The sequence below is a fragment of the Pelodiscus sinensis genome, chromosome 1 (genome assembly GCF_049634645.1).
Source record: "Pelodiscus sinensis isolate JC-2024 chromosome 1, ASM4963464v1, whole genome shotgun sequence".
Classification (NCBI taxonomy): Eukaryota; Metazoa; Chordata; order Testudines; family Trionychidae; genus Pelodiscus; species Pelodiscus sinensis.
The window spans coordinates 81,629,506-81,657,051 of record NC_134711.1 but is presented as its reverse complement, the minus strand read 5'-3'; the positions used below and the strand labels follow the sequence as shown (position 1 = coordinate 81,657,051).

The 27,546-nt window shown below is 44.5% G+C and overlaps 1 protein-coding gene and 1 non-coding gene across 2 annotated transcripts in view; one reads left to right on the top strand and one right to left on the bottom strand.

Moving 5' to 3' along the window:
- Positions 1 to 2,187: 2,187 nt before the first annotated feature.
- TRNAD-GUC (transfer RNA aspartic acid (anticodon GUC)) lies at positions 2,188 to 2,259 on the bottom strand. Its single transcript has one exon. It is a non-coding gene; the product is annotated as a tRNA-Asp (tRNA).
- A 241-nt stretch (positions 2,260 to 2,500) lies between these two features.
- The window catches only part of LOC102462584 (leukotriene A-4 hydrolase), a 30,763-nt gene continuing 5,717 nt past the window's right edge, over positions 2,501 to 27,546 (top strand). The window contains exons 1-15 of the mRNA XM_075933721.1: positions 2,501 to 2,711; positions 8,213 to 8,343; positions 11,168 to 11,288; positions 13,446 to 13,514; positions 16,484 to 16,588; positions 19,369 to 19,421; positions 20,289 to 20,361; positions 21,264 to 21,404; positions 21,630 to 21,653; positions 22,712 to 22,782; positions 22,891 to 23,002; positions 24,585 to 24,729; positions 24,819 to 24,922; positions 25,314 to 25,384; positions 26,525 to 26,579. Of these exons, the coding sequence (XP_075789836.1) occupies positions 2,559 to 2,711; positions 8,213 to 8,343; positions 11,168 to 11,288; positions 13,446 to 13,514; positions 16,484 to 16,588; positions 19,369 to 19,421; positions 20,289 to 20,361; positions 21,264 to 21,404; positions 21,630 to 21,653; positions 22,712 to 22,782; positions 22,891 to 23,002; positions 24,585 to 24,729; positions 24,819 to 24,922; positions 25,314 to 25,384; positions 26,525 to 26,579 (1,428 nt within the window). The 5' untranslated portion in view covers positions 2,501 to 2,558. The remainder of the gene's footprint in view (positions 2,712 to 8,212; positions 8,344 to 11,167; positions 11,289 to 13,445; positions 13,515 to 16,483; positions 16,589 to 19,368; positions 19,422 to 20,288; positions 20,362 to 21,263; positions 21,405 to 21,629; positions 21,654 to 22,711; positions 22,783 to 22,890; positions 23,003 to 24,584; positions 24,730 to 24,818; positions 24,923 to 25,313; positions 25,385 to 26,524; positions 26,580 to 27,546) is intronic.

The window sequence follows — 27,546 nt, the reverse complement described above, 5'->3', positions numbered from 1 at the left end:
CTCAAGGTCCCTTCCAGGTCTATGAGATAGGTATATCTCCATATATTCTTCTTCTTCTTCAAGTGAGCAATAAACTTTAGAGGAAAATGACCCCAAGTGCCAGAAAGCGAAGGTACAAGTGGTGTTTAGTTAGTTTCATTTTCTGCTACTCTGACCCACTTCAGGTTGAAAACTTTTTCAAAAATGCAAAAATGTTCTTTGGAGGGGACTTCCATTTTCCAGCCAGCTCCAGTCACATAGTTTATTCTCCAGACTGTATGAGCAGTGAAACTTGTACAAGTGTTCGTTCTGTAGACAAAATAAGAGACTTGCTGCAGGGACTACCGTTCCTGTGTGCAGTGGATGGAATTTGCTCCTGGGCAGAAAGCCAGAACAAGATAGAGGCAGCACGTAAGTTCCATTTTGAGAACTGAAACATGGTGTGTAAATCTTATACTAGACCACTGCACAGGATGGAATAATTTTCATCCTTGAAGCATTCCACATTTAGGGCTCAGAGATATGTGCAATCTTATTGTGGTATTTCCTCACTTGAATGCTGAATTTTGAAACCATAATAGCATGTTAATGTCATTTTAGGTTTAGAATACAGGCAGTCCCCGACTTACGTGGATCCAACTTACGTCGGATCCGCAGTTACGAACGGGGCTTTTCTCGCCCCGGAGGACACGGACTGCGGGACCTCACGGTCCCGCCGCCCGTGTACTCCGGGGCGAGAAAAGCTGCTCCGCGTCTCCCTGGTCTGCTATTTATTTGTACCCTGGACCCCTTAACTCCATTCATCTGAAGAAGTGGGTTCTGCCAACGAAAGCTCATGATGCCATCTACATCAGTGGTCACCAACCAGTAGATCAGGATCTACTGCTAGATCTTGGAGCCTCTGACAGATAATCTTGACTAGTTTGGGCAAGAGGCTATTATCAAGAGCAGCAGTTCAGCTGCCCCTCCCACTACTGCATCGCACCTCTTGCCCTTTGCCTTGGAGCTGCCCCTTACCCTGAGGGTCTGCTTCTTGCTGTACAGGGCAGGGGAGGGACAGGAGGGCCCTGCTGTCACCCTGTATTCTATCTCCGAAGAAGGGGGGGGCACAACAGTGCTTGGGTTGGAGGGAGTTTGCTGGCTGCTTTTGATTAGCTTTTGAGTGGTGTAGGGCCAGGGCAGGGGTGAACCTGCCTTAGCCCTATTGCACCATCACTCAGGAGCCACCTATGGTAAGCAGTGTCCAGCAAGTGCCAGCTCTGAACCCCTGCCCCAGTCATGGATCCCTTCCTGCACCCCAAGGCCCTGCCCTAGCCCTGAGCTCCCTGGACCTAAACTGCCTTATAAAGACTGTACCCCCCTCCTGCACCCCGACCCCTGCCCTAGGCTCAGCTCAGACACTCCAAATTCCTCAGCCCAGGACCAGAACCTGTGCCTTTGCCCCTGACTGGTGAAAGGGAGGGGAAGGGAGGACAAAGTGAGCAGGGGCAGCACCTTGGAGAAGGGGTACAAAGGCGGCCCAGCAAGGGTATTTGGGTTTGAGGTAGATCTTACATTGCGCTTAAACTCCAAAAATGATTTTGTGCTTAAAAAGGTTGGAAACCACTGAGCTACATGTTGTGTTAGTCTCTAAAGTGCTGCAGGACCATTCCTTGTTTTATAAGTTTTTCCCCTCTGTGCAGACATTTACAGCTAGTGATGATCTGTCATATTAAAGGTTTTTAAGTTCAGCCTTTTTGAGGTACCCGCTGGGGTGCGGGAGGGGGGAGGATCAAGAACGGTTTTAAGAAAGAACAAGGGTGACCTTTCAAAAACCATCTAAAAATCCCCCTTTGAAGGGGCACAGCACGGCAGGCGGAATTTCGGCCCCAGGGGACATGAGAAGCTGCAAGCGAAGGGGGCTCGGGCCGGGAGCCTGCAGAGGGGGCGCAGCGGGCGGGCGAGGTGCAGCGCCGAGCACCCCAGGAGCGGGCTGAGCGCTGCGCCCCTGCCCCGCCGCCCGCTGCGCTTGGCAGGCGCCACCGTCCGCTGCAGCCACGTCCCGGCCCCCGAGCCCGCGTGTTCGCTTCGGGCCGCCAAGGCGGGAGCGCTGCGGGCTGGATTCGCGACCCTAGGCAGCTGCAGGGTCTCAGCAGCGCCAGAGACCGTAGCGCGCGCTGGGGATCGGGCTTCCTGAGGTGGATAAAGGGAAAAAAAATGTTTTCACATCTCCCCGTCGGGGAATCGAACCCCGGTCTCCCGCGTGACAGGCGGGGATACTTACCACTATACTAACGAGGAGCTGCTTGGCACACTTTGCGCCTCCAACCCCTTAGATCTTTCTGACCCTGTTAAGTGACTCGTTCATTCGCAAGCGGTGTCCCAGCCCTTTCCCGACTCGGGGGCGGTACGCGGCTTCTCGCAATGCACCATGGGCGTTGTTGTTCTCCTGCCCCAGCTGCAGCCCGTCGGCACAACCCTGCGGAACTACCCTTCCCACAGCGCCCCGCGCGGCTCTCCCCGCCCCTCGGCGCGGCCCCGCCCCTCCCTCTCTGCGCCGGCTGCGAGACCGGCAACCTGAGCTAGTGCGAGCCGCAGCCATGGCCGAGCCGGACCCGAGCTCCTTCGCCGCGCCCGCCCAGCACCGCGCGCAGCACCTGCACCTGCGCTGCCGCGTGGACTTCGCCAGCCGCTCGCTGCGGGGCACCGCGGCCCTCACCGTGCGGGTCGAGCGGGACGGGCTGCGCTGCCTGGTGAGGGGGGGCTGCTGCGGGGCCGGGACCCCCGGGATTGGGGGCGTCGCTCCTTGCACCGGCCCTGGCCTGGGGGCTGCGCGGCGGGGGAGGAAAGCAGCGAGGGCTGGAGGCGGCCGGGTCGGTTCCTCCCCAGCCCCCCCCCCCCCCGCTCACTTAGCCCCCTCCCCACTCCATTGGGAGCCGGGGGAGGCCAGCCCCCGCCCCGCCGGGCTTTGCGCTCTCGCCCGTGGGGCTGGGGCGCGCGGGCTGGATGCCACGGCGTCTGGGCGGCCTCGTGGCAGCCCTCTGGGGGTGCATCGCCCCTGCCAGGTCTTCAGTTGGCACGTGGGGTGCCCCCACATGCTCTCACCCTGCACCTCTGCGTGGCCCACCCTGCACCCCCTTCCCACAGGCACCCGTCACCCCTGTATTGCCCAGCCCAGGACAGAGCTTGCTTCCAGCGCCCTGGCTGCCGTCCGCCAAGGGGGGTGTCGTTGGCATGCTCAGATCCTGGTGCCCTCGCTCCCATGCACACGTCTTTTCTTGTATGTGCCACGCCTGCTGTCCTCCGTGATCCATGTACTTTGGGCCCTTGGGGCTGATACGCTATCTCAAGCGGAGGCATCAACACTAGCTGGGTTGGGTTCTGCATAGCAAGATGAGATGGAGTGAATATGCCTCCAAAATAGGGATGTGAAATCCTGTTTAATTAGTTAACTGGTTAAACTTAAAGTTTAACTTGTTAACCAATTAAAGTTGGTCAGGGGCCGTGGGACTGAAGCAACTGCCTGCCCGTGGCAGGAAGAGGGCTGCTCTATCCCCCACAGGTTAAACGTAACGGTAAACATCACCCGTTAATGGTGGTGCGGTTCACCGCTCACATCCTTACTCGAGATACATGGTGCGTGTGTTTTGCGCAGTACAAGCAGTACGCTGGTAGGCTAACATCCCATGACCATGGTGGTTTTAGATGTCATCCTGAAGTACACTAAGAGCAAGGTAAAGAAGAATATAGGGCATCTTAGTAGGGAAGATGAACTGATGGCCTCAATATGTCTGAGGTGTTTTATCCCTTTTTTGTTTCAGTCTTCCCTAAAGAGGTTAATAGCATAGGTTGATCCTCTAAAATCCGTGAGACTCTAGTCCAGCAACATCCATGGTCTGGCAGGACTACAAATATTGTTGGACCAGAGAGCCCCAGCTGGCCAGGCTCAGCACAGCACAGCCTGGGCTGGGCTGGCAGTGGGGAGTCCATCCCCAACGGGGCCAGCACGGTGGAATGTGCAGCCTCAGGCAAGGCTGGAGGTATCAGGGCTGGGGGCCAGGAGTGCAGCCCCAGTCGGCGCTGGTGCAGTGGGGAGTGCAATCCCAGCAGGGGCTGGTGCAGTGGGAAGCACAGCATGAGTCGTGGCTGGCACAGTGCAGGAGTCAGACAGATTTGCAGCCTGGGCCGCCGCTGAGGGCGGGGGGGGGGGGGGGGGGAGAGGCGCATTCCTTTGCTGGGGCTGGAGGCAGTGGGGCTAGCCCCTGTCCAGGGCGGGTGTGGTGAAGGACACAATCCCAGCCAGGAATGTGGGGCTAGAGGCAGCAGGGAGTGCAGAGCCCACAGCTGGGTAGGGAGCCTTAACCTCCCCTCGTTTGGCAAACTCTGTTGCACTTAGGTCCCAAGGGTGCCGGAAAAGGGAGGTCCAACCTGTATGTACTCAATAAAGGGAGAAGAATGCAAGCCATAATAGGGAAATAACAGGCTATAGACTGTTCAGATAAAGTGGATGTGAATGGGTAACAGGTTACCTGGTAAGCGTCATCCTTAGATGCTTACGGTAACCAGTTAACCGGCACTTGGGAGCAGCCTCCCGCCTGCAGCAGGCTGCAAGCAGAGAGCTGCTCCAGTCTCACTGAGCCCACTGCAAGGCTACAGGGGGTGTTGTCACCAGCCTCATGTGCCCCCTTCAATCAGTTAAACATCACCTTAACCAGGAGTTTACATACCTGATTCAAAATGAGCTTGGCAAATTAGATAACTGGTCTCATATCTTTACAGAATGTAATCTGGTTGATAAGTGCAAAATATTACTCTTTAAGGGTGGAAAAATCAAACGCACAACTACAAAATGGGGAATAACTGGCTATCACGTAGAACAGCAGGAAAGGAGCCTGTGATCAACAATGTGATGCATATGTGAAAAAGACTAATATTCCAGGCTGTATTAAGAGGAGTGTTATATATCAAATGTGGAGGTAATTCTGTTCTGCTTGGTACTGATGGGTCCTCTGCTGCAGTACTTTGTCAAGGTGTGGTCACAGCACTTAAAGAAGGATGTAGACAAAGTGGAGCGAGTCCACAGGAAAGTAACAAAATTAAGAGTCTTGGGAAACCTGATTTGTGAGGAAAGGTTAAAAAACTGGTCATGTTTAGTCTTGAAAAGAAGAACAAAGAAATTCCTCAAGTCTTCAAATATATTAAAGGCTATTAAAAAGCCCAGTTGTTCTCATTGTAAACGTAGATTTTAATTAGATATTAGGCTATTTAAATACTGTAACAGGTTTTCAAGGAAAGTTAAATCACCATCACTGGAGGTTTTAAAAAATAAGTTGGACAAACACCTGTCAGAGATGGTCTGGGTTCATGGTGTCCAACACACTAGCAACAGATGGCTGTTTGGCTGGTTGTGTGTGGTTAGTTGGCTTGAACAATGTGGCTGTTTGGATGGTTGTGTGCGGATAGTTTCAGAACTGGTTGTACGCTACAGGTATAGGTTTATTGGGTCCTGCGTAGGAATATAAAAGAGTAGTTGGTTAGCTGACTACCCGATACAGCCTCTGAAAAGCCTAGGCTTATCAAAGGCAGGAGCAGGGGGAGGGAAGCAGGAGCTGGTCCTGGGGAGAGCCAGCACCATCTCCGCAGTGTGGGTGTAGGGTCAGTGGAGAAAGAGTCACAGCGATATGAGACCAAGTGTGAGCCAGGGCTGTTCAGTCCTGGCTTGTGCCAATTCCCAGACCTACCCCTAATGCGGCTCTGTCTTGTAAATGTAGTAAGAGCCGAACAGCTATTACTACATTTAAAAGGCAGAGCCTCAGTGGTCCCGCAGTGAGCTGGGACTGCTCAGTTCTGGCTCACGCCAGCTCTGGGAGCCACCCGCACTATGGCTCTGCAGAGTGCCTCCCCTTATTGACTAATTGTGTAGTAGTTGATACAAATTGTATTGACTACACGATTAGCCAGATACGTGCCCCTTTCCCTCCTTAGTTCTGTATTGGTGCAAGGAGCTGGGCTCGTTGACATCTCCAGGTTTCTTCTAACCTGTATTTCTGTTAGTTTCCTTTGTCACTTATTTGACTTTTGTATGGTTCAGTTTCATGGAGTTGTAGCCATGCTTGGAAACACCCCTTGCAAAATTTAGTTGGGGATATCAGAGCTAAAGCCAGTGAACCTCTCTGGAGGAGCACAGAACTATCTTCTTTTCACCCTCTCCTTGCAAAAGAAAATATGTTGGACTTTATACCAGGGCATCGTTAGTCTCTGCTCTGGCTGTTTGTGTCAGCCTCATCATGATGTCTCATAAATAAGTCTAAAAGGTAATGGTGTTAGTCTGTATCTGCAAAAATGAGTCCTGTGGCACTTACAAAAGCTTATGCCCTAAATCTATCAGTTTCTAAGTTTATGCCCCAATACATCTTTTAGTCTCTAAGGTGCCACAGGACTCCTGGTTTTCATAAATAAGAGGTCCTCACTGGCCACTTTAAAGAGAATGGGCTCATTTCTCTTCCTGGCACCTCGAGTCTCCTTGTTGTGATGTGCATTTTGTTACTCTTTATTAGTCTCTGGGCTGCTGTTGTGCATGATTAGAGATGTGAGTCTTCAGTATACTTGCAAACTAATCTCTGTTGCTCAAGTTTGCTTCCCTTGCAGATAGTCTGAATGTTTGCCTCTTCAGAGCCTTCCCAAACAGCAAGAGTGAAACTGGCCAGGCTCATAAATGTAACTTTGCTGCTGTTGAGAAATATATGAACAGCAACAGGGACACTAGAGTGGCTTGCCTACAGATTCAGCGGTATATAGATTCTAATTTTGAAGGCTCTTTTCAATGGAAAACAGCTAGAAAAAGTTTTCCTTTAGAAGTTGTCTACAGAAATTTGATTTTGACCACCCTGCCACCACTTGCCAAGGAAGTTTTCCACTTACCACTAGTAACAGGCTAAACTGACTTTTTCCCCAACTGCACTGGTAGTAGTAAAGTAAAACATACATTTTTAGTTTTTCTTTAAAATGAATCTGCTCCAAATAAGTTAATACCAGTGACCATAACCTTATTTTAAAAACCACAGTTGCCTAAATAGAGAACCTTTCAATTGTTCAAGCTAACTTCCTGCTCTGCTAGTTTAAAACAAATAGAAAGCAAACATCTATTCAGGTTTGGTCTATTGACACTGAAAAATATGTTGAAATAATCCCTCTAGTGATTAGAAGTCAGCTTTTGAAAAATCTTGTTGGTAACCATAAGCAAAATGTAATGCGTTTTACCCAGAAGTGCTGGTTTGTAACAGACTATTCGGTAATGCAGGTCACAGTCCACAAGTGTCCTAACTGTAGGTCCAATATGCTTTGTTCCAAATTAGCTTAATCCAAAAGGGGATTCAAATAATTTTGGAATGAGATTCTTATTCTGGAATAAGTGTCTGCACAAAGCGTTAATTAGGAATTCTGTTCCAACCTAATTCGCATTAAGGTAGTATGGAAATTGCCTTGTTTAGACACAACACCTGATACTGGGCTCCTCGCGGCATTTCAAAGTGGCAGCACCGCATGGAGCCTGAGGCCATCAGGGGAGTCCCCAGCTGACCTGAGGCTCCACGTGGTGCTGCCTCTTTGAAACGCCGAGAGGAGCCTGATGCCAGGCTCCATGGTGGTGTTTCAAAGTGGCAGCGCCACACGTAGCCTGGGGTCTGGCCCCAAGTTCCACACGGTGCTGCCACTTTGAAGTACCCGCCTTCTTCCCCTCTCCCCCCTTGTTGCCTCTTTCTGATAGAGGCAGCAAAGGGGGGGAAGGAACGATTAGTCGACAAGCTTGTTGACTATCTGATAAACATTTGCTTATCAGATAGTCAACTAGTCCTTCACATCCCTAGTCTGGAGCATCCCCCACCCTGCTATGGGCAGGAGCTGCTCCAGCCCGGCTACTTCTGGCCCTGCATTTGGCTGCCAGCATGAGCAGGGCAGGGGGTGCTGGCAGCTGGCAGCCCTATGCTGGTGCCACAGGTGGAGGGCTACTCCCTGGGTACCAGTTAACCATTAACATCCTTATCCATATCAATAGTGTCTCAGTCATGGATGCAGTGAAATTAAATTAATGCATTGAAAAATCCAGGAACAGTAGGAACAGTGTTAAATGTAGAGCTAAGAAACTGAGACACTTTCCATGGAAGCTCTGACTTGTTCAAACATATATTTTTATTTATGATCCTAAAGGGTTTCTTTGGTATTTTGCAGTGAGCACCTAACATTTGTTTGGTTACAGGTTTTGGATACAAAGGACCTTCAAGTATCTAAAGTGGCAGTTAATGGACAGGAAACAAAATTTGCTCTTGGACAAAGACAAGGTTTCAAAGGGACACCATTGGAAATCACTCTTCCTTTTGAACTCAGAAGGTAAACCTACCTGTTTCTCATCCTCTAATGATAGAGACCTGCAAAATATAGTGTACGTGAGTGGTATGCTAAAGTATTTACTGAAAGTGTGTCAAGGATTTCACATTCTACCACTTCCCGTAAGTTGTTATATTTGTATGTTTCCTGGCTTGTGCAAGCAGAGCCAAAACTAAGGTTTTTTGCACCTGGGGCAAGCTACTGAACTGCGCCCCTCCCATCCAAAGAAAGGATACAGTTTTTAATTTTTGTATTAATTTTATTCATTGCACATGTTATTAATTGCACATATATTGAGATTGCAAATAGATGATAGTAAAGATATAAATGAAATAATATTTTAACTTTCTAATTTTTAATTTTGTGCCTGCACATAGGGTGAGTGCCCCACTTGCCCCACCCTTGTTACGTCTCTGTGTGCAAGTTTGCTGTTGCTCAGAATTGTGCTTAAGGGATTTTTATAGTTGAGTAGAATGAAAAGTATTTTGATCTTTCAAGGACTGAATTCTAGCCCTGAGTTGTCTGTGTTTCTGCTGCAGGATAGTGTTTCCATGCTAATTAACTACTGACTAGTCTTTTCCCGTTTTTTTTCTTTTCCCTCCTCATCTCTCTTTCTCTGTCATTTATTTGGGACCGGGACCCCCTTAAACTCTGTTCATCTGAAGAAATGGGTTCTGCCCATGAAAGCTCATGATACCATCTACGTGTTTTGTTAGTCTCTAAAGTACTGCAGTACTGTTCGTTGTTTTTAAGTTTTTTTCTAACATTATCTGGTTACTACTTCTGGAAACAAAAGTTTGGAGCATGGTAATCACTTCTTACTCCCTGAGCCAGTGGCTACAGGGAGGATTGTGGAAGTAATGGGATCATTTTTTATGTGTGTGGGTAAAACAGGAGAGTTGCATAGCAGTGATTCCTTTGGCTAAACATAAACAATACTGGTAGGCTTTGAAGAAAGTCTTCTCTGGCTCTTGTTGGAAAACTGGTGCTAGCACTGGCTTTGAGTCGACTTTTATAAGCAAAACAAGGAACTGCCTCACCCCAGCTGTGCACTTTACAACCCCTGTAGAGAGGAATTGGTTTTAGATGCAACGCAACTAGGAATGTTAAATTTAGATGAATTAACTAATGAAATAGTCAATGGGATTTCCATTGACTATTCGTTTAGTCTATAAGGACACCTCTGCTTTGTACTGTAGCAAGAGTCCAGTTCAAAAGCGGAAGCTGCACAGGGCCAGCAGGGAACTCCCACTGGCCCTGTGCTCCCTGCAGCGCCTCAGCCTTTGAAATGTACAAGAGCTCCACTAGGGCTCTTGTACATTTCAAAAGCAGAATTACAGAAATGGCCCAAGTGGAGACTGCTTCAGTCACCGCCCGCTCCGTTTCTCGCTGTGCCTCGACCTTCCCTACCCCCCAAGGAGACGGTGCTGGGGGGAACCAGCTCCTACTCCCCCCCCCCCCCCCCCCGCTTGCTGCCTCTCTCTGATAGAGGCAGCAAGGGGGTGGGGGAAGCGACTAGTTGCATCATTAGTTGACTATTTGACAAGTTTATGCTTATCAGATAGTTGTCCAGTCGTTTACATCCCTAAACCTAACAAGTGCATCTGTGTAGGAAGGAAATGCAATAGTAGCCAAACAATGATTTGGAGAAATGAGCGATAGCTATAAGCATTTAGTAATAAACATAATGATTGAAAATAATTTTTAGGTTGTTAAATAGTAATAATTGGTGTGTCTTAATACAGGGCCCCCTGCTTTATGACTGCCCAATTTATGACCCCCCACACTTACGACCTTTTCCGTAAGTGCAGAAAGGACTGAAATCCCCCGACTTATGTCATCAGCCCCCTATTTATGATGGTGTACGGTGCCTGTCGTAAATGCGGCTCGAGTTATGACGCCCCCAGCTTGTGATGCTATCCCCAGAGCCAATTGCATCACAAGTCGGGGGCAGTCTGTACTACTGAAAACTACTTGGCTGGTCTATCTAAAATGTTTGGCTAGTTGTTTCCACTTTTGAGTTTTAACTGCCATGGCTTTTATTTTAATAAAATTTATTCTAAAGATCATAACATGATCAAATATTTCAATATAACCACCAACAGTAGTGACTTTTATTTTAAACTGGCAAGCAGAAATTGTCCTTTGTATCGCAGATGTCTTGTTAATTTATCAGTATTTGTCTTATCCATTGCTCTTTGCCTTCATTGATTATGAACTGTTGAATCATGAGTTCTGAATACAATTGAGGTATATCATATTTTCTCTTTAATGACATTAATTATGATTGATCATGTGCCACTCTCTTTTTTTTTTTTTTTTTTTTTTTTTTTTTTTAAACAACCATTTATTTGCTTGTATTCAGTTAATAGAATATTCAATCTAATACCAGGCACATACTACTTGAATGTGTGTCTGTACTTAACATAGGGCGTTATTAACTTCTGCTTGGCTTTACAATTCACTTTCTACACTGAAATGGTAAGTATCTTTCAATAGTAAGTAATTGAACAGTCATGGGAAAGCTTTGTGAGGCTTCTTGCAGGAAAATCCTAGTTCTCCTTTGGAAGAGGAGGAATTTCTCAGAGGATAAAAACTCCTGGGAGGGTATTGACATTTGTAACATAATGGGTAATTGTTGGTACATTTGCATCCTAGTCACAAGCAAAAACTGGTTTCAGTACACAACTTGTTGATATCTTCACTTCAACTGAAACATTACTGCAAAACCTGGTATTACAGTATCTTCTGAAAGACTTTGTGTTAGAATTCACCTTTCTGACGTTTGGAGCATGATAGAAAATGCTTCCTTGTTTCATTTGTGCAGGGGACAAGATGTGATTGTGGAAACTTCTTTTGAAACCTCTCCAAAATCCTCAGCTCTCCAGTGGCTTACTCCAGAACAGACTTCAGGGAAGAAACACCCATTTCTCTTCAGCCAATGTCAGGTCAGGGGAGGACCTTTTGAAATTAGAAGTTTTCTATGTGCCTTAATAATATACTGAATATTTGAGAGAGCTTGTCAGTGAGCAAGTGTGTTTGTCTAAGAACTCCTCCTAAACGCTAAGAGCTAGGACAACCAAATTTGATATGCAACTTCCTCTAACCATAACTTAAAGCATGGTTTGATTGTGCCAAGACAATGGGATGAGCCTGGAATGCAACTGTTTCTCATAACACAGATACACAGAGCTCTGTTATCAGGGACATCTATACCATATAATGACCGTAAGGGGGCTAGAGCTGGAGACCGGATCAACTGTAATCCCATTGGGGCAGCAGAGGGCAGGGGTAGTGGAAGGGACAGCTGTCTACTATATATTTCAGAGAGTTTGTCTTTGTGCCCATCTGTCTGCTGTAGTGCCCATGGACAGAAACTTCTCACCAGAATCCAAGCTCCTACGGTGAGAGAGAGAGCTGGGGTTGGCTTCTCTCCCATGTCAGTCTGCATACTGAACTCCTCATCCCTAACCCCATCCCAGAGCAATGATTTAAATGAAGAAAAATAAAAAATTATTTGAGTTGAGGACCCAAGCAAGGCTGGGTAAATCTTTTAGTCCTTCATAGTTTTTTAAAAAAGGCAACAAAGGAAAGCACAAATAGAGACTAAGTACTCCTGAAACAGACTAACACGGCTGCCCCTCTGAACCCTATATGGGTCATGTCAATTTCGTACCTAAATGACATTTGATTTCTTAAGGGTAGTAAGTGAAAGTACAGCAGTCCACAGTTTAGTTATTACCCAAGGCCAAGGGTAAAACACAACATTGGTGAAGGCATTATTAGTGCTGAAGTTGTAATACTTAGTAATTGCACACTGACGGTAATGTTTCTGAATTGCCTTCATAATTCAGTTCTTGCAAGAGATATATATGACACTTAAATTTTTTCCATAGCAATATTTCTTTTAGAAAGTCATCAATTATGAAAACTAGTATAGGCCATCAGAAAGTAGGCAGTATTAATTCCTATTACTGTTAAATAAGCTAACTCTGAAGAATGTGAATGGTGGAAGAAGTGTGCTACAAATATTTGAGGGAGCGGGGAGTCAAACCCTCTTGTACAGGGAATTAAAGTCTAGGGAAACTTTCGGTCTTCGCTGAGATGTCTGATGAAGGAATGCCTAACATAGTGAATGCTAGTGGGAAGGGGGTAGGTTTAGAAGATAAAATAAAAAAAGAACAAGTTAAAAATCACTTAGAAAAATTAGATGTCTGCAAGTCACCAGGGCCTGATGAAATGCATCCTAGAATACTCAAGGAGCTGATAGAGGAGGTATCTGAGCCTTTAGCTATCATCTTTGGAAAATCATGGAAGACAGGAGAGATTCCAGAAGATTGGAAAAGGGCAAATATAGTGCCCATCTATAAAAAGGGAAATAAAAACAACACAGGAAACTACAGACCAGATAGTTGAACTTCTGTGCCAGGCAAGATAATGGAGCAATGACCTTGGAATGTTTCCACTTTCCTCTCAGTATATGAGTGTGGTCACTTATCAAGATTGCCTGAATAGATCTTATTAAATATCTCCCTTACCTTTTGTGGCTGCACTGGGGAGTCTCTATTACTTGTCTTTTCTGCTAATTGCATGAAATAGTCTAGTCCCTTCTGGGCTGTAATACGTTAGTCTAATTTTGGTTGTTGGGTCATGGTAGGGCTGGAGGTCAGATTGGCTGATTTGGTGGTAGTCTCTTTTGGCCTTAAATTATATGCATTTGAGAAATTGTGCTTCACTTCTTTTGTCACTGGATTTTTCTGTAACGCTGAAGATGCATTAATAGGACACACAGTTCAAAACATACTAATTCCCCTGTATGTCCTCCCATATTGATGCTTCTACAGTTGCAGTGAAAGTTGCCTTATACCTAGAAATATTTGCTAGAAAAACCTTCTTTCCTGTATGGGGGAGAGACAGAACTGGCCCTTGAGGAAGGAACTGGGCTGTCAGGACTTTGACATAATCTGATATGCAACTTTTGCTGGTTATACTATGTTGCCCTTCTGTTGGCTCATACTCTTCTGTCGCAGTATGCCATATATTTGTGTGATCTGTTGCAAAAGCTGTACATAAGAAATAGCTGTAATTTGTCTGTCTTTTTCCAGGCTATCCACTGCAGAGCCATCCTTCCTTGCCAGGACACACCTTCTGTGAAACTAACCTACTATGCAGAGGTAGAGGAATACAAATCATACATAGCTGAATGAAGAGCACAACTAGAATGGGGAAGTCTGTGCTAGCTGGCAGGCTTTTCTGTGGATAAGGCTCCATTGCAAGGAATTTATTAGTGTTTTCAGATTTCACTGCCAGATAGCAACTTGCTAATGTAAACTTTAACTCCACCCTGAAACTAAAATATAAAAAAGCTTTTTAAATGGACTGTTTTAATCACCTGATGGTCAGCCTCTAACAAGGGCTGTAGAAATAGCATCCATCTGTAGGTATATTGGCAGGCAGAGATTTCTTTTGGGGGGTATTTAATATTCAAACTGCAGAATATGGCCCATTATGAAACCATTTAATAGGGGACTCCTTATTATACATCAAAACTGCCAGTCTGCCTTGTGGCATTTCTTTAACTAGTAAGGCAAAGGAATGTCCTTCCTGAGTTATGAGCACCTTTGTGCTGAACCTCCCTCATGTGAAAAGTAAATCCTATTGTCCAGGTCAGAGAAGGGCCTGGTTAGTGTGCAGTGTTATCTGTTGAGGCTGGAATGAGAGAGGATAGTCTTTCAGAGACCACAGTTCATCAGTTATTTTACCCAAGCTTGAGTTGGAAGCGGGGAAGGGAAGAATGCTGCCTCAGCAGAGATTTCATTTCCTGAGAGATGTTGCAAAAAGGGCTCTCTGCTCTCAGACCATCTGGGGAACTCTGAAGGAGGAGACCAAGCTACATGTTTCTTTCATACACAGAAACCTGTCATAGACCTGCTTACTCCCTGGGAGGTTGAGAAATTAACTCCTTAATAGAGGTGGCTTGCTGATAAAAGTGGAACAGAATTGTACTTTGAGGGAAACATTGGAGGAGGTTCTAAAAGGTTACTGGGTAAAGGTGGCTGTGCAGCTTCCTGATGGTCTTTTTCTAAGCTGTGGTTTTGCCTGTTGAAAGAGCACTTATCTATTACACAAAACATTCCATCTTGAAACCTAGTTTACACTTTCTAGATAAATTTCTTTTGGTTTTCCATAAGAGTTTCTTGAATTAGGTAGACAGCTGAACAGTATGTGGTCTGGTTCAGAACGTTGGGCCATTTGGTATATGGAAGCCAGATCTGCAGATGGCTGTGGCCTTAAATATTTTGAATACATGATGGAAATGGTGATTCAGTCCCAAAAATATTGAATCCATGTAAAATATCTCAATGACTTGTCAAACTTAAAAAAAAAAGTAGTATCATAAGGACTTTTTGAAATAAATGCAATCATGAGGTCTTCACATCCTTAAAAAACTTGTGCAATAAGGAAGGTTTGTTGTGGCTTGGCCTGTGGTATAGACTGTTGAGTCAACAAGTCTAAATTAAAAATGTGGAATGTTTCAAAATATGGGAAAGTTTGAAGACAGTCAACTTAGTCACATTTGTGTGAAAAATCTGTTTACAAATACCTGCTAAGATTATCATTTCCGAAAGGTTGAAATACAAATATTTTCATCTGTTTTTCAACTTGTTTCCTTATGTTTGATAGCACTTTGTGTACAGTTTTGCAGTCTTACCCTGTATACTCAGTCATTTCCCTTTGTTCATTTATATTTTTATCTTCACTCAGGAAGAGGAGGGAGACTTCAAATTAGGATTATAAAACCACAAAAATAGCATAGGGGAGATATTGGAAACGACATTTAACTCGATTCACAGAAGGGTTTGATTTTCAGTTAGCTGTCCCTTAAAGTATTAATCCCCTTTTTAAAAATCCAACACCAGAATATATGGACTTGGTGTGTTGGTGGTATTGGGTCTTTTTAACCTTTTCTTCTTTTTGAGGCAGTAAAACATAGGAGTGCATTGAGGAAGTGAGTTGGGAATCTTAAAAGGGGAAAGAAATATGCATCAGTCTAAAACAGCCCTTCTGGTTGGTTAAACGTTGCCTGTGTTAGAGGGAAGGCAAATTATCTAGTTATGGCAAAAGTGAGACAGTTTAATGTAAAATATTAGCGTAACCTAAATACTTACAGCAGTTCACAGCATATGATATACAGGCAGTCCCCGAGTTACGTGGATCCGACTTATGTCGGATCCGCAGTTACAAACGGGGTTTGCTCCGCGTCTCCCTGGTCTGCTGGAGACCAGCAGACCAGGGAGATGGGGAGCAAAGCCTCTGAGGACGCCGGCAGCGGGACAGCCCAGACGCGCCGTGGCTGTCCCGCTGCCAGCGTCCTCAGAGGCTTTGCTCCCCGTCTCCCTGGTCTGCTGGCTCCAGCAGACCAGGGAGACACGGAGCAAAGCTGCGGAGGACCCGGGCGGCGGGACCGCGGTGCGTCTCGGTCTGCCGCCCGCGTCTCCCTGGTCTGCTGGGGGGGGGGGGGGGTAGTTAGTACGCCCCCTCCCCCCAGCAGACCAGGCTTTTCTCCGGACGCCTGTGGTAGAGAAGCTGGGGCGCTGCCGGCTGGTCCCGCAGTGCCGCTCTGGGCGCTACTGGACCAACCCAGCAGCACCCCAGCTGCTCTGCCCCAGGCATCCCCAAGTCAGCCGCTGCTGAAACTGACCAGTGCTGACTACAGGAAGCCCGAGGCAGAGTTGCTCTGCCCCGGGCTTCCTGGAATCAGCCGCTGATCAGTTTCAGCAGCAGCTGACTTGGGGACGCCTGGGGTTCTTAAGTTGAATCTGTATGTAAGTCGGAACTGGCGTCCAGATTCAGCCTGTTGAAACTGGTCAGTGGCTGATTCCAGGAAGCCGGGGCAGAGCAACTCTGCCTCGGGCTTCTTGTAGTCAGCGCTGGTCAGTTTCAGCAGCAGCTGAATCTGGATGCCAGTTCCGACTTACATACAGATTCAACTTAAGAACAAATCTGCAATCCCTATCTTGTACGTAACCCGGGGACTGCCTGTAATGTTGGCGGGCAGCTAATACTTTCCAAAGATTGCTCATACAGTCTCAGTTGTATTTCGACTTGCTCGCAATTGATTTTTTCCTTTCTCATTATTTAGGTATCTGTTCCTAAAGAACTGGTGGCTCTCATGAGTGCCAGTCGTGATGGAGAGATGCCTGACCCAGAAGATTGCAACAGGAGGATATATCGTTTTAGTCAAAAGGTAAAATCATAGGTCTTTTAAACAAAACTAGGAAAACTTCATGAAGCCTGGCACAGTTTTGTATTGACTTGAAGTACTGTGTGTATGAAACCTGCACAAGTCTGTGCTTGTATATGTGCTGTAATTTATAATAGTCGGGCTCATGGAAACTTTACTGCACATGTGAGCAAGATGAGATTTATTTTTTAAAGCAACAAATTCCATAACACAAATATTAGTCTTGTGTGGTTGATGGCCAGGAAACCTACTTGTTTGGGACAAACGTGTCTAATTTTTTTCTATAGCACTTGTTTCTCCTTGGCTTTGAGAGTAAGTGGTGCAATGAGGAACAGCTTTCCTAAACAAAAGTACATGGTCTGTTAATCCACTGAGATCTGAAACTTCAAACTATTGGTGACTTACCAACCTGCAATTTAAAGATCTGTTGGAACACAACTAAATAGATTTGAGCTTCTGTTCTTGAGTCCTTTGAAGTGAACACGTAAAACCCAACCCCTAAAATCATGTGGTGATGTGATCCTTTCGATAGATAACCATAGAATCATAAATGCATTTTTATTTACTATTTTATAATTAATTTGACAATAAATGAAGGATATAGTCACTTCACTATGGAGTTGTTCCACAAGAAGAGGAACAAAAATTACAGCAGTTTATTTTGATCCCAAATACAAAAATAATTTTTTTGTGGTTGTCCTCTATATTCTTCCTGTCTATGTGATGGTGGTAGAAAGCCAATGTGTAGCCACATCTCTTTGAGCAACACTAATGTACAAGATAACATATGCAGAACAAATTACATCACTGATGCTACCTAGTGTATCTTGGTGTAACTCTAAACTGCAATTGTGCAGAAATTCCCTACGAGTAATGTGCAAGAGACTGGTTGGGAGGATTTGGATTCCTCAATTGCCTGTGCAGGTGTCCAAAGGAGGGGAGTCAAGGCAGGAAGAAACAGTTTGGTATAAACTGAAATTGAGATGCTGTTGCTTTCAGCACCACGTAAGCACACTAACTCAACATAATATAGGACATTTACCCATCCTAAGGATGGGTATAAGGTGATAAGTAGTAACAAACTATGCCAGAGGGGCAATGCATAACTTCTTTGTATCTGTCTTTAAAAGAGGGATTGCAGGGGGAGTGTCTTTGCCCATCCAAAGGGTAATACAAAGTCCCACCATCACAGAGCTGAGTCCATTACAACGACCATACTTGTTCTAGTGTAATTACACGGAAGATTTAGGACCATGCTTCCTAGGTAGTTCGGGGTGGTAGGCAGAAGCTGATCTGCAAGGGGACCCAGTTTAAAAACCTGGCTGAGTGCTTTCACTATGGAACCAAGCATGTGGTCTTTTTGGGCAGTTTGATTGAGGCCTTCGCAAAGCTGGCACAGCACATAGAAAGAACACGTACGCATGCAGCCAACAACTGACGACACACTCTTGGGCTACTGTTTTGGGCTGGGATTGGAAATTAAGTAGTCTATAAGTACATCTGTTACAAACCAATCCTTAGCTTTTGAGTTTGGGGCACAACTGTGTCTTGTCTCAACAGGCTCTTGGTGACCCATAAAAGCTAATGGAACTAGGATGTGTATAGGAGACTAGGAGGGAAGATGTGACCTTTGACACATGCTAAAAATAGTGCCCAGATGGCTTTTGTGTAGTATGAATAGAAATATTTTCCAGTATTAACCGAAAGTGGGGTCTGCAGTTCTGGGGCCTCTGAAGATATATGTGGAAGTGATAGCTCTGAGGCTTGAGGGGGTGGTGCTTATATGTGAGGATTGGTTTTTACTACCACCAGCAGGTAAATGTTAGGGGTGTTGGATAGTCATGTAACCTCATGAAATCTTAGCAGTTCCACAACTATTCGATAATCCCTAGGGGTGGGGCCGGCAGCCAGTGCCCTCCGGCTCCATTCCCGAGGAGCCCCCTGCCACTCAGTGCTGCTGCCTATCTATCAGGCAGCAGTTCGGGGTGGTAGGCAGAAGCTGGTCTGCAAGGGGACCCAGTTTAAAAACCAGCTCCCTGCGCATACTGGCTGCCTGTGGCGGAGTGGCAGCAGCACTTGTCCGCAGGGGTCCAAGCTCCCTGTAGACAGAGGCTGGTCACTGCAGACAGAGGTTGCTTCGTGGCAGCCTCTCCTGCCCCCTCCCCTCCTGTGCTGCTGCCTCTGATAGGCAGGAGGGACCATGGACCTGGTGCTGTGGGGTACTGGCTTTTAAGCTGGCTCCCCCCAGCACCGGCTTTGACTCTCCCCTCTCGCTGCCTTTCTAGGAAGCTGGCTTCCTGGATGTATAGGCTCCAGCCTGTGCCCCTCGCCCTCTGCACTGCTGCCTGTCTGTCAGAGGCAGCAGTGCATAGGGTGAGGTGGGGAAAGTGGGTCTGGTGCTCATGGAGAGCCTGCTTAAAGCCAGCTTCTCACAGGCACTGGCTCCTGCTCTCCCTTCCTCCCCCCTTGCTGCTTCTGGTATAGAGGCAGCAAGGGGGAGAGGGAGTGCATGTAGTCAACAGAATCAGCTGATAAGGCAAAGCATATTGGTTAATCCTGTAGTTCACTACACATTGACATCTCTAGTAAATGTTACCCACATCATGCAAAAGAAAAACAAGAACCTGGGAGTTAATTGTCCTGGGGGGCTAATGCAATGCAGAAGCTTGTGAAGAAAGTGAATGTTCAGCTACGCTTATATAATGTTTTCCTTTGTTTACCTCAGTGGGTGATAGTTCTGAGATACAACTAGGATTTTAAATAGATGATTTATCTTCCATTAGGTTCCAATACCCTGCTACCTGATTGCATTAGTGGTTGGGGCTTTGGAAAGCAGGTAAGAGTGCATGTTACACATTGGCTTAATTTTAGCAGTTATAGAAGGTGTGAGGGAGTCTTGACATTACTTGACTCCTGAACCTAATTTAAAAATTTAAAAAAACGCTTGATCAGTGGAACAGTGTTAAGCTGCTCCTTCATGTATCATTCAAGTATGTACTCCTTCAGTTCAGAACACTTCTGAGTGTATTAGCTGGTCTTTAAGTGTTTGTTTATTATTCTCATGTCAAGAAGTATCTAGCCACAGCACGAGAGAATACTATTAAGCCCACTCTCTCCCTGTAAGGGAAAGAAATGGAATAGAATCCAGCCACTGAGTCTTTGTTCTTCTTTTCCCACCTTTTAGTTCTGAGAATAATTTAGAAATTTACTCACTACCACATGAGCATGTGTCTCCTCCATAAGTCAGAACCTCATCACTCATTTACAAAAAGATGTGCTTAAATCTGGCTCAGAATGTTATGTTGGTGTTAATATTGCAACACTGTAATAGTTTAAAAAGCATGAACTTCAGTTTATATCCTGTCTAGATAATCCATACAAAAATCATCATTACCTGTGATTTTTTTTAACTGTACTTACTTGTAGCTTTTTCCTACCTATCTTTCTGTGGAGGACTAGAACATTAAGTCTATAAGCATATAAGTGTGTCTAAAATTAAATTAGTCATTGATTCAATGTTTCTCTAATTCCCCTTCAAACACACACAATAGCAGTGATATGAGGGTAGCAGGGGTTTCTCCAGAACATCTTCTCAGCAGTATGGGCTATTGTGAATACATCAAACCCATTCTCCACTCTGCAATGGCTTCCCATAGAACACCAGTTCAAGTTCATTGTCTAACTGAAATCTGTATTTTTATAGGCAGATTGGCCCAAGGACGCTGGTGTGGGCTGAGAAGGAGCTGGTGGATAAATCAGCATATGAATTTTCAGAGGTCGGTGATAAAGATTTTTCTAACTGTTCACTCATTTTATGTAGTATTAAAAATAAACAGACAGTACAGGCAGTCCCGGGGTTACGTACAAGATAGGGACTGTAGGTTTGTTCTTAAGTTGAATCTGTATGTAAGTCGGAACTGGCGTCCAGATTCAGCCGCTGCTGAAACTGACCGCCAGTTCTGACTTACATACAGATTCAACTTAAGAACCCCAAGCGTCCCCAAGTCAGCTGCTGCTGAAACTGATCAGCGGCTGATTCCAGGAAGCCTGGGGAAGAGCAACTCTGCCTCGGGCTTCCTGTAGTCAGCGCTGGTCAGTTTCAGCAGCGGCTGACTTGGGGACGCCTGGGGCAGAGCAGCTCGGGTGCTGCTGGGTTGGTCCAGTAGTGCCCAGAGCGGTGCTGCAGGACCAATGGGCAGCGCCCCAGCTGCTCTGCCCCAGGATCCACAACAAAAGCCTGGTCTGCGGGGGGGGGGGGGGACGACGGACTAGCTGCGCCCCCCCAGCAGACCAGGTACACGGGGAGGAAAGCCGCAGCGGCAGCGGGGTGCCGCGCCTCTGGGAGCAGCTTTTCTCGCCCCGGAGGTCGAGGTGGCGGATCGCTGCCTGCGAGCTCCGGGGCGAGAGAGCCCCGTTCGTAAGTGCGGATCCAACATAAGTTGGATCCGCGTAAGTCGGGGACTGCCTGTACTACAATTGTTCTCATTATAATTTTTCCCCTCCGCACTTTCACCAAAGAAAGTGTTCTCTTTTTTTAAAGGATCTGCAAATAACTCCTGATCTTGCTACGCGAGTGACAAGATACTGTTTGAGAGACTTGTGATCCTAACGATACACACACACTTATAGCCTGTATTTACTACTTGTAATTAAAAATCAGTGTGAACTTGTGTTTCAGACTGAAGCCATGTTGAAAACAGCAGAAGATCTGGCAGGGCCTTATGTGTGGGGACAGTATGACTTGTTAGTCTTGCCTCCCTCTTTTCCTTATGGTGGTATGGAGAACCCTTGCCTTACTTTTGTGACTCCTACATTATTGGTAAGTGGGAAATTATTGTGCTTTATTATTTAGCTTTCCATAAGAACCTATTAACAAATCTTTCCAGGTTTGCATAGAACTCTGAATTTATATTGTTTAAAGAACCATGAAATGATCCTTAGACTACCAGAACCATAGAACTTGCATCAAACAGGTGTGTGTAGTGCATGAATTTTTAATTTAACTTGAATCGACAAAGTAATTTGATTTATTTTTCTATTCTAGGCAGGTGATAAATCCCTATCAAATGTAAGTATAAACTTTTTTCAGGTCCTCAAACCAAATATGGTATAACTTTAAGTTAAATCATTCATGGCAATGGAAATGAGATACATTTCTAAATCTTAAGTCTTCATTTAGACATTCTACTTATTTTCTGTTAGTTACAAAGTGACAAAATACATAGCAGGTCAGTTTAATATCAAGCTGTATTTGAAAAAATTCAGGTGCAGGGAACTCTTTTCTTGACCCTCATTTTTGCAGAATGGTATCCTCTTTATAGAAGGAATCTCCTGCTTCCCATGTAACTATACTGACAAATGGCCCTCTAAAACGGTGTTTCTCAAATGCAGCAAGCAGAGGTTGTTCTTGCAGTCACAGCCTTCTGAGCTATGGGAGTGTGTGCATGCAAAATAGCAGCTCCTCTACCTTCTTTTTGTTCATGGATGAACCAGCTTGGTGTTGGTTGCTGGGGCTATTAGCAAATCTGGCCCTGCTCCCTTCTAGAGACAGTGCTGGAGGAGCAAGGAGCTGGTGAGTTCTCCATCTTCACGGGGCTGGTAAGCTCCGACTTTGGGCTTCAGGCCTGGTGGGGAGAGGTGGCAGACTCTGGTATGAAGCTTTGGGTTCTGGTTACAGAGTTTCAGGCTCTAACCCGCTCTCCTCCCTTCCCCCACTCTCCCCAGCATCCCATCCAGGGCTTAATTTTAGTTTGGCAGAGCTGAGTAAGTTGGTCTTTATTTTGGGCCATACTAGCCTGTATGCTTCTATTGATTCCGTTAAATCAGATATGAAGCTGCGGAGTTGAACGTGGCTGTCTCTGACCCAGTGCAGGAATTAAGGACTACAGATGATAATAATAAGAATGTTAGAGGGACAGTTTTTAGTTCTAATAAAGCCCACATATTTGAGTTAGGAATAGCCTACCATTAAGGATGCCAACGTGTTGACTACACAATTAACCAATAAGCCTGGGTTTATGGATTAATTCTGCCCTCCCTTACTGCCTCTGCCTCTCACCAGATTATATTTTTAACATGGGGTGGGGTTTTTTGTTTTTGTTTTTGTTTTCTGTGGATTTTTTTTAGGTTATTGCTCATGAAATCTCTCATAGCTGGACAGGAAACTTGGTGACTAACGAAACATGGGAGCATTTTTGGTAGGTGTAATACTGAGTGCATTAAAAATTGATTCTATCTACCATCTATAAAAGTTCTGAGGAAATATTTTGCCATCTAACATGACAATGTTCTTGATAATTCTCTAGGCTAAATGAGGGACATACTGTTTACTTGGAACGCAGGATTGGTGGACGGCTGTTCGGTGAAGAGTTCAGGCACTTCCAAGCCCTGGGAGGTTGGAGAGAATTACAAAATACGGTAACTAGTTCCAGTGGAAGTGTATGTTTATGGATCTATATATTGGTCAGTATAAACATGACACTGCTTGATTTGCAGATCACGGTAATGTTTTCAGAAGTGCATAATTCAGCTCAAGTCTTTAAGTCTTAGGGATCTTCTGAAAAGCTGAATTTCATCCCAAACTACAGCAGAATAATTGTGAACCCTTATTATACAAGCAATACTGCATAAAGTATATGCAGTAGGAGCGACAGCCCTTTGTGCCAATGTTCAGCTAAAAGTTGCCTTTTTGTGGTAGCCATAGCCATGGCACCCCTTTTCAAACTTTAGATATTGTAGTGTGTGATGTATCAATTGAAATGTCTGCAAAATAACTGAAATATACAATAAAGCTCAGGTGTCCTATACAGTTGAGTATTGAAGATCTGGAATGCTGATATTTGGGTTCTGTATTGAGAGGGGTCAGTCTAGTGATTAGCAATGGGGTAGCTAAGCATATTTCAGGCAATCAATCTGAAAAAGCATGGCTGAGCAGAGTAGTCTGTAGACTTGGCTTCTATTTCCAGCTTTGCTGATTGTTAACTTTATTTGTAAAATATTGTGACAGGGAAATTCTTCACTTCCCTCTGGAGTTGGGTGTAAGGCCTTATTCGCAGTATTAAAGAAATACAGATAGCATACGTGCACACTCACATTACCCCTCTGCCATCTTAGACATCTTTCCCTGTGTTAAAAGGTATTTTATGGGGAACATGGCCTCCTATCTGAATAATAATTTATTTTGCAGTGGAACAAGGAACATGATTTGATTGAAATGTGGAATTTCCCACAAAACGCTGTTCATTTGAGAGTTCAGACCATGGCACAAAGGACTGACACTCCTACTGCAATGCATTTGACTTGCTGTAGTGCCCATAACGTGCTAATTCATTTAAGCAGTTTTGGTAATGGTACTTGACTCTCTGAATATTTTTTATAAAATGAAGCCAATTTCCCCCTCATCTCCCCCATGCCAGCACCTCCAAGAGAAATCTCTCACCTCTTTAGGATTAACAGTTTTGTTTCATTCTGTCAGTAGTAACTTCAGTTTTTTTGAAGGAGTAAATAAACTGTGATTCCAGTATGGGGAAAGAGGTTGTTACCATAGTGACTCCTCCTTTAAGGGATACTGTGGCAATAATGGAAATAAAGCACGCGAGCATGATCAAAAGGCTAGCATAGCTATGTGAGTAAGGAATGATTATATCTCACCCCTAACTAATGCAGCTGTGCAGGCAAAATCTTGCATGTGGATGCAGCCAGTTCAGGAAGGTTTAGCTGTACTGAGAAAAAGATCCTTTTTAAACTTGCATAAGCTGAGGCTTCACTAGGGGGCTTTGTCAGTGTAGTTATACCAGCAAAGTATTTGTAGTACAGACCAGCCCTAAGATGAAAAGTTGCTATAGTGCCCAAACCAGCATTAATATAGGCTATTACTAATTCAGGAACTTCAGCAAGTCAAAGCATGGTAATCTTGGTCTTGGATGAAAGATAGCTGTATAAGGAAGGTGCTAATTCTGGAGCCATTCTGGATGAGTATTTGCGTATAATATTGTTACAGATAAATACACTTGGAGACACAAGTCCTTTCACTAACCTGATCCCTAATTTGAATGGAGTAGACCCTGATGTTGCATATTCTTCTGTTCCATATGAGAAAGGCTTTGCTTTGCTTTTCTACCTTGAACAGATTCTTGGAGGGCCAGGTACGTATTAATAGTTCTATTTTTAGAAAAGATTCTTGCTTTGCTTTCAACCACTGGTTTTGTTAATTGAGTTTTTTTTTTTAATGTAGATGTCTTCATTGGCTTCTTGAAGGCTTATATTCAGAAGTTTGCCTATAAGAGTGCTGTGACTGAGGATTGGAAGAAGTTCTTGTATTCCTACTTCAAGGATAAGGTTGGGATGTTCCTTCAGGCTAAGATCTTACAATTGTATGACATGGGTAGAGTATATCCTACTTTTATGGCATAGCTTCAAGTTGAAGATGCTCCATATGATAAAGTACTACTGTCGTAAAAAAAAAAAGTCTAATGGCTTATACCTCATCACCCTGTTTCCTAAATTGACAAATCTGTAAAACTGTAACACAGAATCTTCAAAATATGGGTTTGGGGTTCAGTGCATTTACTCAAAAGTAAAACCACATTAGGAATCATCAGTTTTAGATCAAGCTGTTCATGCAAATGCAAACCCAAATTCAAGATTTAAACTGATTAAAATTGCAAATTGCACTTTTTTCTCTTAACACTTAGATAGTAAACTGAATAAGAATCTTTGTTGTTTGCAGGTGGATGTTCTTAACAAAGTTGACTGGAATACATGGATGCACAGTCCTGGCATGCCACCAGTGAAACCAAAGTAATTTTTGCTCTCTTCTGTTATCTTTCTCACCTAAAATGTTTGGCTACATCTAGACTGCAAGCCTCTTTCGAAAAAGAGTGTCTAGACTATAGCCACTCGAAAAGGCAGTCTGGATGCTCTCTTTCAAAAAAGCACAGTTTGCATTACATAGCACCTTTTTTCGAAAGAGCACTTTAGAAAAAAGGCATTCTTCCTCGTAAAACGAGGTCTTCCAAGGTTGAAAAAACTGCTGCGTTCTTTCAATTTACTTTCAAAAGAACGCAGGAGCAGTCTAGACGCAGGGGAAGTTTTTTCGAAAAAAGGCCACTTTTTTCGAGAAAACCCTTTAGTCTAGATACACATTTTGTGTGTTATCCCCAAACATCAATTAAGTATTTGAAAAAAATCTGTACTAGAGCTAGTCAGAAAACATCCAGATATTTTCAGAAAATAAGGTTTTCCAGAGGTCTTTGAGCATGTGAGAAATATGAATTGATACTTCTCCAAATTTGAAAAATGTTGGAGGAAACATGTCTGTGGTGTGGTTTTGGGGGGAGGGGGGGTTTGGTTCCCACAGATAATAGAAAAAAATTCAAAGTGTAACTTCCCTAGTGGAAATCTCTGCAAGAAAAAACCTTGCATTGTCCAACTAGATGGAGTATATATGTTTTTTGAATACGTGTGTATTGTGAGGTTGACTATACGATACACTATTGATCAGTATGTAGCTACCAATGGAAAATAGCAGTATTCACAAGAGAAGTCACAAATATCCTGAAGAGTGGAGTTACTGTAAAAATATACAAACAAAATATTTTAAATCAACAAATCATACCATACTATTCAATTGCTAATCCATTTGTAAGAAACTTAATTCAAAAATCTAAATTACTAAGTTTTGGCTCTTAAGTTTTCAATTGCCATTTTACCTACTTTGACGATCTGTAAGTTTCAGTTGTTGATGGAAATGTATTTCCATCCATTTGTGTATATTGAGATTGATATTTACCAGCACCTGCCAATAAAAATCAAATCCTTCCAAGCCTAATTGCAGGCAATCTTGCCACATTTACACAGCTGGGTTACAATGCCCATTGAATGCACATGGAGTTACTCACTCTTCTTAAAATGTAATTCTTTGGTTTCCCTCTTTTTCAGATATGATATGACGCTATCAAATGCTTGTGTTGCCTTGAGCCAAAAATGGATCAAAGTGAGTTGTTAAAAAAAATTCTACAGATAGTTTAGATCAGTGGTTCCCAAACTTTTCAGCATCATGCTCCCTTTTTGATTTTTGAGAAACCCCCATCCCCCAAAAATAGCATCAAAACTTGTCAAGCAAAAAAAAAAAGGAACTGATCTGGCCCAAAAATCAGTCATGGCCCCTTTAATTCCTGGGACCAGTGTAAAGAAAAGGTGCCAGTACTCCAGGGGAAAAGTTGTTTCCTCCCCCCGCCCCCTCCAAAAAGGTTGCCCTTTTAAGAGCAGACCAGGCAGTGCCCTTTTAAGGGAGCCATTTTGAAGTCTGCCCGGGCTACTCCATCCTTACCCCCCTCCACCCCAGGCCTGCCCAGGCTGTGCATGTTCCAACAGATGCCTGAGCCAGGAAAAACAGAAAATACCATTTCACATGGTATTTTCTGAAATTTTTCCCGGACGGACTGGGCTCTTTCTTGGGGGGAGGGTTGGTGGGGGAGGGATGGGTCGTCTTGCACCCCCCTCCCCCCCCCAGCTTGGAAACCTGTTTTAGATCTTTTAACTATTACAAACTAGTTGCTAGCTCTATAGAATGTGAATTCTTCTTATTATTCTCGGTAGCCAAAGAAATTGTGTGTGTGAGGCAAATACTTTCATGAATATTTACATTATTTGATAGGCTAAAATTTCAAAAGGCATCTGTAAAGGAGCTGCAACTTCTTGAAATGAGAAACTGCATTGTGCTTGTAAACAGAGTACTTAAACAGCTAAATATCAAGGATTTCTCAATTTGTACATTACATGCACTAAATTGCATATCAACATTTTTTTTGAAAATTGCACACATGGCAAAAGCTTCAGAGGGATAGTCTGTAACTGAAAAAACTTGAAAAATAACAAATAGTCTTGCAGCATCTTAGGCACAAATGGCAGCAAGTCTCCATTACTGATTATAGACTCATAGACTTTAAGGTCAGAAGGGA